This window comes from Cyprinus carpio, chromosome B10 (assembly GCF_018340385.1).
Source record: "Cyprinus carpio isolate SPL01 chromosome B10, ASM1834038v1, whole genome shotgun sequence".
Lineage (NCBI taxonomy): Eukaryota > Metazoa > Chordata > Actinopteri > Cypriniformes > Cyprinidae > Cyprinus > Cyprinus carpio.
Genome location: NC_056606.1, coordinates 12,561,837 through 12,575,736, shown reverse-complemented (window position 1 = coordinate 12,575,736; position 13,900 = coordinate 12,561,837). Strand labels below are relative to the sequence as shown.

Below are 13,900 nucleotides of genomic sequence, written 5' to 3'. Positions count from 1 at the left end.
TGCTTTGATTGTGATTGTGGCTTTACTGTACCTCCAGTTTAATGTTTATCCAGAAAGAATTTTTGCCAATTATGAGTCTTGTAAAGTCAAAACATTATGATGCAGTGACAAAAAAGGCATTTCTTTGATATTCCCTGAACCTTGTTGCTACAAAGGACACGGATAATTCATTTTAGTGACTGACAAAATGAACATCATAAAACCACAGTCTTTCAAAGGCCAAACCAATTTGCTGCTGTACACTCACAAAGCTAGTATTTCCTTTGCTTGAAAAAATATAGCAAATTAATTACTTCTGTGAACTCCGGAAAATTGAAAACACTCATACAATGAACAAGCTAAATAAAAATTCATGCCACATATCTTTTCATCTAAAATATACACCTTCAACATTCAGACATGGAGGAGGTGGGGGAAAAATGACTTATTTGACAACAGCAACTCAAAGTGGTGGCCTTCATGTGTGTTCAGCTTCTCACGAATCTCTCAGAAATGTTTGATTAGGAGTTTCTATATTTTTTTCTCTGTGTTTTCTATAAAAAACATGTGTTTTTGCAGGTACATTAAACGGTTGTACAATCACAAGACCCCAGTATTGTACAGCTGTTTCATAGGCTTAGCTGGGTTATACCTGTACCATCAAAAGGCTTAAAGGGGTCATGAACTGCCTTTTTATTATTTTGTACTGTTCTCTGAGGTGTACTTATAATGTAAAAAAAAAAATGACATAAAAAAATGTCATTTAAAAGTAATAAGCTATTTTGATTTCTCGGTTCAAGACCCCTTTAAAGCTCTGATAGAAAGGTAGCAAGGTAATGCCCTGTTTAAACCCCTCAAATCACACAATCATGTCCACGACATCTATACAAAATATCTAACATAAATATTCAACAGTTCTGTTATTTGCTTGCTTAAGGCCTCTTACAGATGGCACAGAATTGAATTTATGCAAATAGCAACATCACTGCATGTCTTTCTACCTCTTTGAACCATAAAGGAGACTTTTGAAGCCGGTCTTATCCACTGAAAGCTTTGAAACATGGTTTATGTTTATATCCATTAAATTGAGTAAACAAACTGAAAAGACGAAACATCCTAAGTAGCAGAATTACAAGCTGAACATATTCAACAAAAACAGGCACTATACAGATCAGTATTCATTGGTTTCTTTAATGTTTATGATAAGAATACTACAAGTGTATTTGTAACGTTTTTACTTCTAAATTTGACATTTGTCACACTGGCAAGCTCTTTCACTTTCGTAAAAGCACAATTTCTTCCATGGCTAATGAACAAACCACATCATTTCCTGCCAAATGAGGCTGGAGGCAAGCGATGCCTTTTCAAATGTGATCCAGGGTAACATGTCTGCGTTTGAATAATGTAGGCCTTGCTGTATTTATAATGCACTTCTCCCTTTTCCCAGTAATGAGTGGCATGGAAAGGGCAAAGCATGCCTGCTCTTTTATTAAAACAAATGAAAGATCCATTATCACACTGAATAGTCAGTCCCTTTTTTCCCTCCTCCTCCTCCTCCTCTTCTGCCTGGCAGTAATGTAAGGGAAGGAGGGTGAGTGGAGGGTGTAAAAGCAAAGGTAGAGCCTGTCATTCATTAGCCTGATGTACTATTCAAGTCAAGCCATGATTTGAAGCCTTAATGAAAAGGCACGCTGACTTGAGTGACCACAAATGTTACAAAAAGCAACTTTTAAGAAACTAGACATCAAACTGGTTTATTACAACTATGGGAAGAGTTGTTTTGTAAAAAATGTTTACATAGTAAGTATATTATGAAATGCATCTTTTATCATCTTATTTAGAGCTTCATTAATCATACTGTTGTATAGTTTTGTTTAGCTACACAACTGCAGGAGTTTCATCACATTGACTTATCATCTGCCTTCAATAACAGTTATATAACAGAGCTCAAAACAACCATTAATGAAACACAAAATATGAAGTATATGTTTTCCATTCATTTGCCTTTTCTTAAAATGGAAAATGAGAATCATATATTTGTAACAGTATTTAAACATTTAATTGGACTTTAAGTAGACATTATGTATTTAAGGCATGTAAAACTATGCTTTGTGAACATATTAAGTGTTTGATCTTAAAAAAGAGAGATGGAATATTTTGTGAAAGATCAAAGATCAGTACCTAGTGGTTCGAAATTTTGGGGCACAACAAATCGACAACATCCTGCTATCTTTGAGAAGGGGGCTGTGACGGCAACTTGGTGAGATCTGTGAGGTCTTCTGACAGATTTAGGAGGCGCATCAGTGCCTGTGAGAGTTGACACCTCAGGGCTGGACAATAAATAAGCATGTTCATCGTCTGTGACAGAAATTTACTGGATAGTCACATCCTGGGCTGGCGACCTCCTCCGACCCGATCTCTGGGAATGATTCGTAGCTCCGAGCCGTGTTTCAGGAACACATTTCCTGTAGAATCAGAGAGATAAAACATATTACATACAGCATATGACACATTGTATGATTACAGCTAAAACTATAAATAAAGGTCTGTTCAGTGGTTGATTGGTACAGCTTGGTTCCCTGCCGAGGGAACTTCGAACTGCATCCTCTAGAGGTTGCTATGGGAAACGCCTTCAGCGTGACCAGTGTCTGAAGCATACACAAAAACACGACCATAACATTGGCCAGCGACAGCTAGAGCTGTAGTCAAGTCCAGCTTTGTCGAGTCCAAGACAAGTCCAAGACCAGGACTAGACCAGGACTAGTCGAGACTGAGTCAAGACCGAGTCCAAAGAGGTTCGAGTCCAAGTCAAGTCCAAGTCCAAGTCCAAGTCCAAAAGTTTCGAGTTCAAGTCAAGACCGAGTCCAAATGAAAGAAAAAAAAGGATCCTCTTCAAGACCACATACGTAACTACTGATAATGTATGTGATGCGAGAGACAGCATATCTCCTATTCTAAGAAAATAATTTTACATTATTATTTGTAATGATCAAAAAGCATGTGCAAAGTAACAACTTCGTATGACAGGGGTCTCCAAACTAGATCCTGAAGGGCCAGTGCCCTGCAGAGTTTGGCTCCAATTGGCCTTAACACACCTATCTGGAAGTTTCTAGTTTGTCTAGTACGAGCTTGATTAGCTGGTTCAAGTGTGTTTAATTAGGGTTGGAGCTAAACTCTAAAGGACACCGGCCCTCTAGGACCGAGTTTGGAGCTGTAGGGTCAAATTATTTTTTTATGTACTCTATTTACATTTTATTTACTTTACAATGCTGCTGTTTGCAGACATTATGTCTGTGGTCAAAAATTTTAATGACCGATGCCTTGGTGCAGCGCACACACACGCAAAGCTCGGTATATGATGCATGCGTGTGGTTAAGGCTAGAAGGGATACGTTTGGCTCTACTGGGCATGCACACATAAATACAGCGTAATTTTTGTCTTACTGTACAACATTAATTTGTATTTCATTATTGTAAAGGGTAAGTTTAAGGCTGGGGTAGGTGTAGATGTTAATAAAACACAATCTAACAGGTAGAAAATTAAATTAAAAACATCTAAATCTTTCAGAAAGCTGCAAGTGCACCGCTGGTCATGTGACAAGAATCAACGAGTCAGCTTCATCCTTTCCCATAACAAAATTGAAAGCTAAGCCAAGATGGGGAAACAGCTGTTCATAGCTGTACAAGGATAGCTATTTTTTAAATGAATTTATTAGCAGAGCTACTGCAAGGGATTTTTAGTGCTGGAAATCCATTTATTCTTTGCTGAAACTTCTGCGTCTTCATGGAGAGCAGGTCATGGTTGCCTAGCAACGGCAGACGCCACGGGAGCGCAAGCATAGAGCACAGGCTACAGAGTGCTTTGGAAAAAAGGAGAAAGCAGCACGTCTAGCTTTTTACACACGTTTCAGGCGCAACATGCAAATGTAGTTTTTGTAGTTTTGAAGGAGAAAAACAAATTTTGATGGACTTGGTCGAGACCAATGAGAACATTTGGTGAGTCCAATGACCAAGTCCGAGACAAGTCCGAGTGCAAACACCAACGAGTCCGAGACAAGTCCGAGATGATAGAAAAATGTCTCGAGAACGGGCTCGAGTACTACAGCCCTAGCGACAGTCTATGACATCATTACCGGGTGGCTGCACCAGTTGACGGTGTCTCAGTAGGCCCTAGACTGCCCATTCTAATTTAACGCTGCCTTGTGATCGAGCTGAGAAATGCTCCCTTCACTGCGAGGGTTAGCTATGAGCCTATCGCTCCCAGTTTGTGCTTTGAGGGCCTGCCTCAGCTTGAGAACTGAGAGTGCTGCTCCCGAGAACTCCATATGCAACAATACGGAGAGTTGTTAGGGCCATCCCTGTTGCCTTCTTGGTCAGTTGCCTCTATGCTGGGACCCTGTTGTTCCCTGTTGAAATGTGTGATCTCCTTTTAAGCTGGATCCCATTTCTGATGTCCCATTTGTGGTCAATCTGCTCTCTGGACATGGCCGTGTTCCCCTTACTGCGGGAGGGTATTTTATGAGCTCGCCAGTCCTGGCCAGATTATGTGAGTCCTTCTCTCTACTTGAGCTAGGTACTTTGCCCCTGGGCTATTAATTTTGTCGGTCGAGCTGGTTTCCTATCTCTTAGCTAAGGGTTGAGCCCTCCGCTCTTTAAGCTCCGTGACAGCGACATCAGGTAGTTTGGCCTCTCCGCTCACTTCTTAGCATCTGAGTCCCTCTTATTTGAGAGTCAAATCCTTTGCTCTGTGAGCTTTGCTGGGTAGCACATCAGGATTCTGCCTTCCTCTTAGGCTGCTCTCTTGGTGAGCTCAGCAGTGCTCCACTCACCCTGGAGGGTTATCGACAAGCACGCTGCTTCCCAGTCGGGCACCGATGTCCCCCTCTCAGTCTGAGAGCTGGGTGATAAACCCCTTCTAGTTATGCATGAGCAGATGCTCTGGAGTCTTTTCTGTGACTGCTATGGTCGAGTTGGCGATACTGCCCTCACATGGAGGTTTTTTTTCTTTTCAATCACATGTGGCCTCCCGCTGAATTAATTGTCACTCCCTGAGCGTGCCACAGTCACGTAGGGTTTCTAGGCCTGTCTAAGTGACAGTTTAGGTTACCCCTTAGTAACGGTGTTTCTAAATCCATGCTATGGTAAGTGCACATGCTGAGCTTCTGTGCACTTTCTAAAATCCACATTGTGGTAAGTGCACGCTAAGCATACTGCACACTTTCTAAAATCCTGTATGGTAAGGGTTACACGCTGTCAGCCTCGTTCCCTTTCTCTGAGTTTGTTTAGGCCCCAGTTTTCACCTTGGGCTCCACTTAACTTATGAATCCCTGTTGATACATTTCTGAGCAGGGTGTTGCTACCAAAGATCTGTCGAGCCAGTTCTTTGAGCAAGCTCATTCAGAGCTGGCAGTAGCCCCCTGGGTGACAGGCCAGGGTCTGGTTTGGTTTTTTTAGACACCTAGCCATATCCTCTCACAGTAGGGCTGGGCGATTTGGCAAAACATTTAAATCTCAATTTTTCCAGAATGTTTGACTGATTCTTGATTTTTTTTAATGATTTTTAACAAGTCAACTTGAATATTTAACTACGACATAATTCAAGTAACTTTTTCTTTATTAACCCTCTAGTTAAAGGAAATTCTATTCCAAGTGCAGCACACATGAAGTTGTCAACATGCAAATGCAAATGTTAAAAAAATGTTAAATATCTTTACAGAAAAGATGCATAAACTACAACTACATATTGTACAAATTTGTCTTATACATATTATGTGTTTAGAAATAATGTGAGGAAAATGCTTTTAAAAAATTTCAAAAGCCAAGGTAATTCAAATTCAAAATGACTGAGTGAAAGTCGTGACATTTGCCAAGTATGGTAACCCATACTCTGAATTGGTGCTCTGCATTTAACCCATCCAAGTGTGCACACACACAGCAGTGAGAAGTGAACACACCATGAACACACACCCTGGGCAGTGGGCAGCTATATATCAAGTGTCAAATAAAGTCAAATATATATACTAAGTGCTCGGCGTGGTTTCTGGCATGCACTCCCCTCAGCATGCCGGCGTGAGTATACTGTTCCCCATAGCGACATCTAGAGGACGCAGTTCAAAGTTCCCTCGTAAGGGAACGTCTCAGGTTACGTATGCAACCATGGTTCCCTGAGAAGGGAACAAGACACTGCATCCTCTAGTTCCCTTGCCATGCTTTGGACGCAAGCTTCAGATGAAGAAGCGCTGATTAATGACGTCATAGGCTGTTGCCAACCAATATTATTGTCGTGTTTAGATGTATGCTTCAGACAACGGTCACGCTGAAGGGGTTCCCCATAGCGACCTCTAGAGGACGCAGTGTCTCGTTCCCTTCTCAGGGTACCATGGTTACATACATAACCTGAGACGTTTTTCTCTCATCAGAATTCATGAAATCATACCAAAGCACCTGTATATTGTATATAAGCAACAAACTGTGACTCACTCAGTTCCCTCTGATATAAGTAACTCACTCATCGCATAAAGCAAAATCTATTCAGGTGTCTGCGCTATATTTAGTATGTGACTGTATAACTTGCAGAGCTGAAGGTACATGTTTCTATAATACACACACACTGCATATTCGGGTCAGGCTAGACATGTTGCTACCATAAAACTAATGAATCACAGCTTATTTGACATTAAGGTCTCAACCCATGACATGTATGAAAAATTACAGCCCATTTTCATGTGATTAGATGCAGCACAGCACTGAGGGAGGAAAACACTGACAGAACACCATTGGGACAGCTTATTAGAGACAGCAAATAATGGATTACAGAGACGGCTCCAGCGGTAAATGACAAGTAAAGCAGGATGGAAAACATCTGTAAAGAAACGCTTAGTGGGGGGAATAAATTCACAACAATGGGTAATTGTATAATTGAAGAACATCATAAATATTCTTCAGCTAATATGTTAAATTAACATGCAAAGCCTATTGATGGAGTCTCAATCTCTGTTATTTTCAATAACTTTTTTTTTTAAACATGGTTCCCAGGGTGGGTTATGGAAACCCTGAATATATGGGACTTTTAAAAATGTGATTAATGTAATATAAGTCTTGTAACTTAATTAAATCTTAAAATGGCATGGCATTTTTATGAAGAACATAATTTTTTCTAGTTTTGACAATCTCTAAAATATTTTATCACATCAAAAATGTGAGTAAAACCATTTTTAAATATCCTTCTCCTTAATCCTTAAGAGTCTTGTAAATGCATTGGATAATGGATTACAGACATAGACCGTTCCAGCATTAAGTGACAAGTAAAGTAGGATGGAAAACATCTGTAAAGAAACATTTATTCAAGGGAATAAACTCACAGCAATGGGGGATGGTATAATTGAAGCACATCATCAATATTCATCAGGTAATATGTGAAATTCACATGCAAAGCCTACTGAAGGAGTCTCAGGAAATCATTCGATCTCTCAAAAGGTCCCCAGGTGGATAAACATGAACAATATGAGGCAGAAAACAGAAGGGTCCATTCATTTGCATGTCTGTGATTATAAAGGATAGGCAGGAAAATCACAGCCACGCAAGTAAATACTGAGAGCAAGATGAGGTATCATTTCATAAGATGGCTATGAGAAAATGCAGGGAAAAGGAAGCTTAAAAAACATGGAAGGTGGATTGAAGCACCAATAAACTAAAAAAAAAAAAAAAACACATATCACTATTTCCAGTCCTGTGTGACTTATGGATATATCTAAATAATTTACAGCCGACAAAATGACATTTATTACAGTCAGATGCTGCTGCAGAGAACAGCCCTGATTGAGTGAAAGAGCGTCACCGACCTGCTGTTTGTGCCGGGTTGATTCCGATGCCATCTACACAAATAATAATCACAAACAACATCAGCATCACAATGTGAGTACATATGCAAAACAATCATTATTAAAGACAATCAATGAATAAGACAGATGGCCATGAGCAGAGAAAGCCTTGACGTGCTAAAACGCTGAACAATCACAATTCAAACAATCTCATTTACAATATCTGTCCTGTGTTGTGAGTGGTGAATAATGTCTTCATTCTGTTTATGATTTGTTTAATAATAACTCATGATGCAGCATAGCCTCACAGTCTCCCTCTCTAACTATATAATTGCACAACAGCTCATTTTGAGTGAATTCATTATGTGAAGGATTCAGCAGATGTTTTGTCTGAATCACCAAAAAACAAACAGTTTGTAATTTGAGCTATAGTGGTTGTTTTTTTTTTAGTGCAGTTGACAAAGAACCCAACCCAATGAATAATAAAAATAAAAATAATAATAATAAAAATAATTAAATCAATAAAAAAAAAGACATAATAATAATAATAATAATAATAATAATAATAATAAAAATAATAATAATAACAAAAATAAAAACAAAAATAACAATAAATAACTAAAATAAGCTTTAAAAAAAAAATCAAGATATTTTAAAAAAAAATATTTGATGAAAAAAGTTCCCATGGTTTGGGAAATACTGATTATTTTAGTTTAATTAGTCAAAAAAGTGAGAACCTGTGGTTTAAGGATTTGACCAAATATGAGCGTTATGATGATGATAATAATATCAACAACTTACCGTTTGTAATGATGGCACTGGTGGCTGCTGGCACTTTAAATCAAATGCAAGAAAAAAAAAGAAAACAAGTTTTATGGTTCAATCCATCAACAACTTATGCTGACAGCTAAATATGTCCCATAAACAGCCCCTCTGTCAGGCAAGGATAAGAAAAAAATCAACTTGAGTCAGTGTTTGCATCAGGTGATTTAAAGAGTCTGTCCTACAGAACAGAAGCCTTCGAACGTGTGAGGAAAGAGCTCTCTGGCTGAGCTTAGAAGAAACTGTCACTGTCACAAAGAGCCACTGAAAGGAAAAAAACAGGCAAATTCATTCTGAAGGGGCTTTGAAAAACTTGCCGGGTGACCTGAAGGCATTTCTACACCCTTGAACACCATAAAACTGATGGGGAGCAAGCAGCTAGGCTAGTGCCAGAAGTAGTGATCAGAAAATCAAATGTATAGCTGTTTATATTGCACAAGAATGCATATTTAATTAATTCACTACAGATTTTTGTGGGCGTTTATTTAGTTTCTAATTCTCAAAACAATGAAAGATCACATAACCATAACCTGAAGCGGGAATACAAAAATTGTTATTGAGAGGATGAAAAAAAGCTGAAAATAAGCTTGTGCATTTTTAAAAAGGCACTTTATCATTCTTTCTGGCTTCCACTTGATGCATTCCATCTCCTTATTATGAGGTTGTCAGATCTGGCATTTCATTATGTCAAAAAAGGAGTGATGACCCAAGCTAATCTGCAACATCATCCTGCCATGCCGTATGTCTGCGTGCCTTGAATACAGCCGTGAAACAGACCATACAGCCCACCGCAAATCAAGAGGGTTCTGTCAAATTTGTTCCTAATTTCATAAGATTTATGGCTAATCACAAACATATTGATATCAGCCAGTATTTGTGTTTTTTTTTTTCATTAATGTATCAGCTTTATATGAGACTTTACTTTTTTCAGTATAAATAGTTGGTCTATACTCTTTGCTAATGCAAGATTTTAAAAATCAAGTGGCCAACGCTGATACAGCAAAACAGAATAAAATCAAATATATTGTATATATCTTGATATAATTTAATGGCTATTATTGAATATTAAAATATTGATAAATAATGCATTGTTGTTAAATTATTATTATTATTGTTAAATAATAATAATAATGACAATAATATTATGTTTTTTTATCATATCAAATTACATGGGTTAATTAAGCTTCACAATATATCAAATTAATACATCGTATTAGGCAATGAACAATACTGGCCAATCTCTAATGTGAATGCCATTTTTTATTTAAACAATAAAAATGTCTAAAATCAAGTCTTAAATAATCAGATTGATTTTCAGCAAAAAATATTGTTATTCCCATTAATCATATTCTTGCAGTCAAACTATCATTGGCTCTAATTTCATTGAGAATTTCAGCCAAATGTATTATATATGATTCTCCATCGATCCTGTTCTGATTTTTACAAGAGCGGCTGTGGACACAAAGATAAGCCTGAGTGTGTTTCAAATAAGAATAAATCATTACCTACTCAAAAAAGACACTCTATTATTACTATAGGATACAATTAAGCTAAAGTTCACATCATGATCTATGCTATGATCTAGGCCAATTTAATAAATGATTGCACAGAATTTAGCAAATCTGTTATAAGATATAAGATTATGAACGTTAATTAAAAACAAAAAAAAAATGAATCAACTCACCTCTTCTGCTGCAAATTTCAAAACTGCCGTGAATGGTGTACTCTCAGGTACACTTAATCTGAAATACAATTATGCCAATGAATCTTGGTGCAACAGTAAACACACATACACACAAATATTGAGATCAAAGATATTTGCTAAAACTTGGCATGTGAAAAATCATCCACAATGGCTGGCAACCATCAGCACTGCAGGTGCTTGGAGATGAGCAGGTAAATCAGCCTGTTTGAATGGCCCTTGACAGACCACTCTCACCCACACAGAATGTGTGTCTGCCCATCCATCAGACACAGTATGACATCCACAGATTACCACTGACCACAGCACTACTAAAGTGATTGCAATCAATATAGCAGACACATGAAGAACACTAACATAAAGAACACTAGCTATGTTTTTATGCATTTTGGATTATCGCATAAAAAAAAACGCTGGATGGAAAATAAATTCTAAAAATGCACATAAAAAACTTATGCACACAACTGAGTAGGATAAACGTTTTATCCAATAAGAAAAAATGCGCATAAACTACAATACGAAATACATTTACAGAATAAATTCCACCATGTGCATTGAAAAAGTCATGAGACTTTGCACTATGAAATGGAATAACTTGACTAACCAGCGGAGCAATCTCGTTCACAGCATCTATATGTTGTTTTGGTTGTTCTGAAATGCCTGAGGAAAATCTGTCTTCAAAGTATTTCTGTATAATTTTTGTCTTTCATGACTGCGTTCTCAAACAGCAGCATCCACCTCTGAAAGCAATGACCACATTTATTGTGTTACTTCTGCTCTCTCTGAAGCGCAAGTAATTAATTATATTTGAAAATTATTATATTCAGCGCCTTCTCCTATTTTTCTTAGAGATATTTAGTGCCAGTTTATCAGGAAATGACAATTTTGTTCTCTTTGACTCTTTGGATGGAAAAAGTAACGTTACTGTCTTACATTTCTCTGTTGACAGTTGTGCTAAAACTGAAAATTAACACTAGAGTGGCAGTTTAATTTCCCAGTCAGGTCGTTATTTTATCAATTACTCACTTTAAATAAAATAATAAAAGAAAAAAAGTAATAATAATTAATAATAAATGTTTAAATAACGAAGAAAAAACATTTAGCTATTCAAACTAAAGAGCTGGGGAACATAATAAAACACGCTCCTATCAGAATGAATGAAATCAATCAAATCAGGGCTAATGCATCCATTAAAACATGAATATTAATGTTTTGTGTCATGTGTTGAATGATGTGTCACTTACACTTTGTATGGTAACCGAGGGTCCGACGTCAGCGTGATTTTAAACGTTACTTTCGACCTAATGCAGAAAGAGACACATATCCACGGAGCTTATTTATAGATACTTTACGTTATATCGCTATAATAAAGTATTGTTTTATGATAAAATGTTTACTTACATTATTCTGATTTGTATGACACCACCGCACACTGTTTACACAGACCCGGAAGAAGCAAGGACCCGCTGTAACACGTCATGTGTTCGATGGACCTCTCTTTTCAGTATTTTGTTATTTTCCCCTTTTTTTTAATCTTCTAATGTTAGACTTAATCGATTGGATTCTAATTAGGTATTTTAGAGAATTAAAAAAAAATATGACGAGCAGATAAAACAGAAAGTGTTGCGACCGGCTTGTACATTTCAGTCAGGCAAGTTTTAAGCTGACTTGAATTGTGTGTATTACCGTAAAGTGTGTTCTTAATGCACCCAAATATGTAAATTGAAGGGAAACAGTGATGCATTTGTATATACAGCGGCACCTAAATTATTTTTACACATTAGTCATACTTAAAATGTGTAAATACTTGTTCCATTGCTGTAAGAAACTTTTATTTTATTAAAAGAAGTGGTATCCTATTTGCAGACAATTTATGTAGAAACTTCAAAATCAGTTCCTTTTATCATTTGAAATTTACCAAACATATTTTTGTGAAATGTTTTGAGTTTAAAGTGTGCTTGTGTTAGATTTATATATATATATATATATATATATATATATATATATATATATATATATATATATATATATATATATATATATATATATAAAAATTATTCCCACAAATAGGGGAAAAAAAGACAAACCTCTAGGAAACCTTTAGAAAATATAGTCAACACCATTATATTGTTAAAGCTATGTTATTTTCTGCTCATTTTAAGGGACAGGTTAGGCTATTTTGTACATTTGATGTGATAAAAACTTGATTACAAATTTTTAGATAATTGATCAAACATATCTAATAAATCTCATGACAAAATCAGTGTCGTTTGATCCTGTAATTCATGCTTTAGAGAAAATGATGGAATTTAGAAAACTTTTTAAAGCCATAACCTAAGGAAATTAGGTCTATGAACCCTGTTTTAAGATAATTATCATGTCCTATAATGAGGTACTGGAATTTTTTTTCTGATCCATTGCTGTATATGTTATGAAAGTTAATTCACAGTCACTCTGGCAGAAGTTCAGAGGACACAGTAAGGACATTATTATTATTTTGTGTGTGTGTGTGTGTGTGTGTTTTTTATATCTCCAATGCAGACAGCTGAACCAATGAGCCACAGGTTCAAAAAAGACCCAGGATCAGTGTAGCAACACAGATGGAAATAGGTCCGTGTGTAATGCTCACATAATTTTTCAGATGCAAAAAGCCCACTTGGGCCCAATTAGGAATTGGGGGAGGACTGGTGTTGGAACAATTGATTAATCATATTTTAAATACACATTTGCCATAATCTGATGACCCAGAGGTCTATTTTCTGGCTGGTCTCACAGTGCAGCTTATAGCGCAGGTGGCTGCTGGATTTAAGGAGGGCTGGAAGCTAACTTGAGTCTCATGAGTCATCCTCATAAAGCCAACCCTGCTTGCTGGCACCATAGGGCACACTGCCAGCAGCTTCCCTAAAGGGACATGTGGGTGTTGAAGAAAACAGACTTCTCAGTGTGACTCAAAACCCAAATTCACCAGACGCTGGCAGTTTTGCAGGTAGTCCAATTATGCTTTTGTCACAGGTTTATTGAAACCACTTAGATAAAGTGGAAAAGTTGTTCCTCTGAATACAAACCAGAGAATAGCTGCTCTGCATCGTTATTGACACTGAATACAATTGTTTTGTATCAAATTTGAGCTACTGAGACCTCTAAGAATCTGCAAATCTTTTATCTCCAAATCGTGCCGAGAGGCAGGAGCCATGGAACCTACAAAACACAAACATTTAATTATGCATACTGAGTCTTGAGTAATTAATATTACAGAGATGTACATCAAAATACCTTTGAACAAAAGTACGTTCCTTTCTTTGACAAACATCTCCTGAAGGAATTTCCTGACTCTAAATCCTAATCATGTCCCGTGCTGAAGCTCGTAGTGAGTCATTTGTGGTGACAAGCAGCTGTGCGGTTCCCGTGGTGATGAGGATGAGATACAAAAATCATCGCTCATACTGTCAGATTAACTTTTTTTGTACAGATAATCTAATGAAGAATTCAGCTGTGACAACTGAAGGCAGAAAATAGATGTGGTGAACACTTTAAACAATGTGAAATTACATCAGGATTGTTTGCAGGATGTTCTGGGG

The 13,900-nt window shown here is 37.1% G+C and overlaps 1 protein-coding gene across 1 annotated transcript; it reads right to left on the bottom strand.

Moving 5' to 3' along the window:
• Positions 1–1,150: 1,150 nt before the first annotated feature.
• LOC109076322 (ubiquitin-fold modifier 1) lies at positions 1,151–11,887 on the bottom strand. The gene is made up of 6 exons (XM_042732568.1): positions 11,724–11,887; positions 11,567–11,623; positions 10,305–10,362; positions 8,600–8,639; positions 7,820–7,852; positions 1,151–2,444 (listed from the first exon to the last, which is right to left on the bottom strand). Coding segments are annotated over exons 1-6 (273 nt in total). The 5' UTR covers positions 11,726–11,887; the 3' UTR covers positions 1,151–2,361.
• Positions 11,888–13,900: the final 2,013 nt, after the last annotated feature.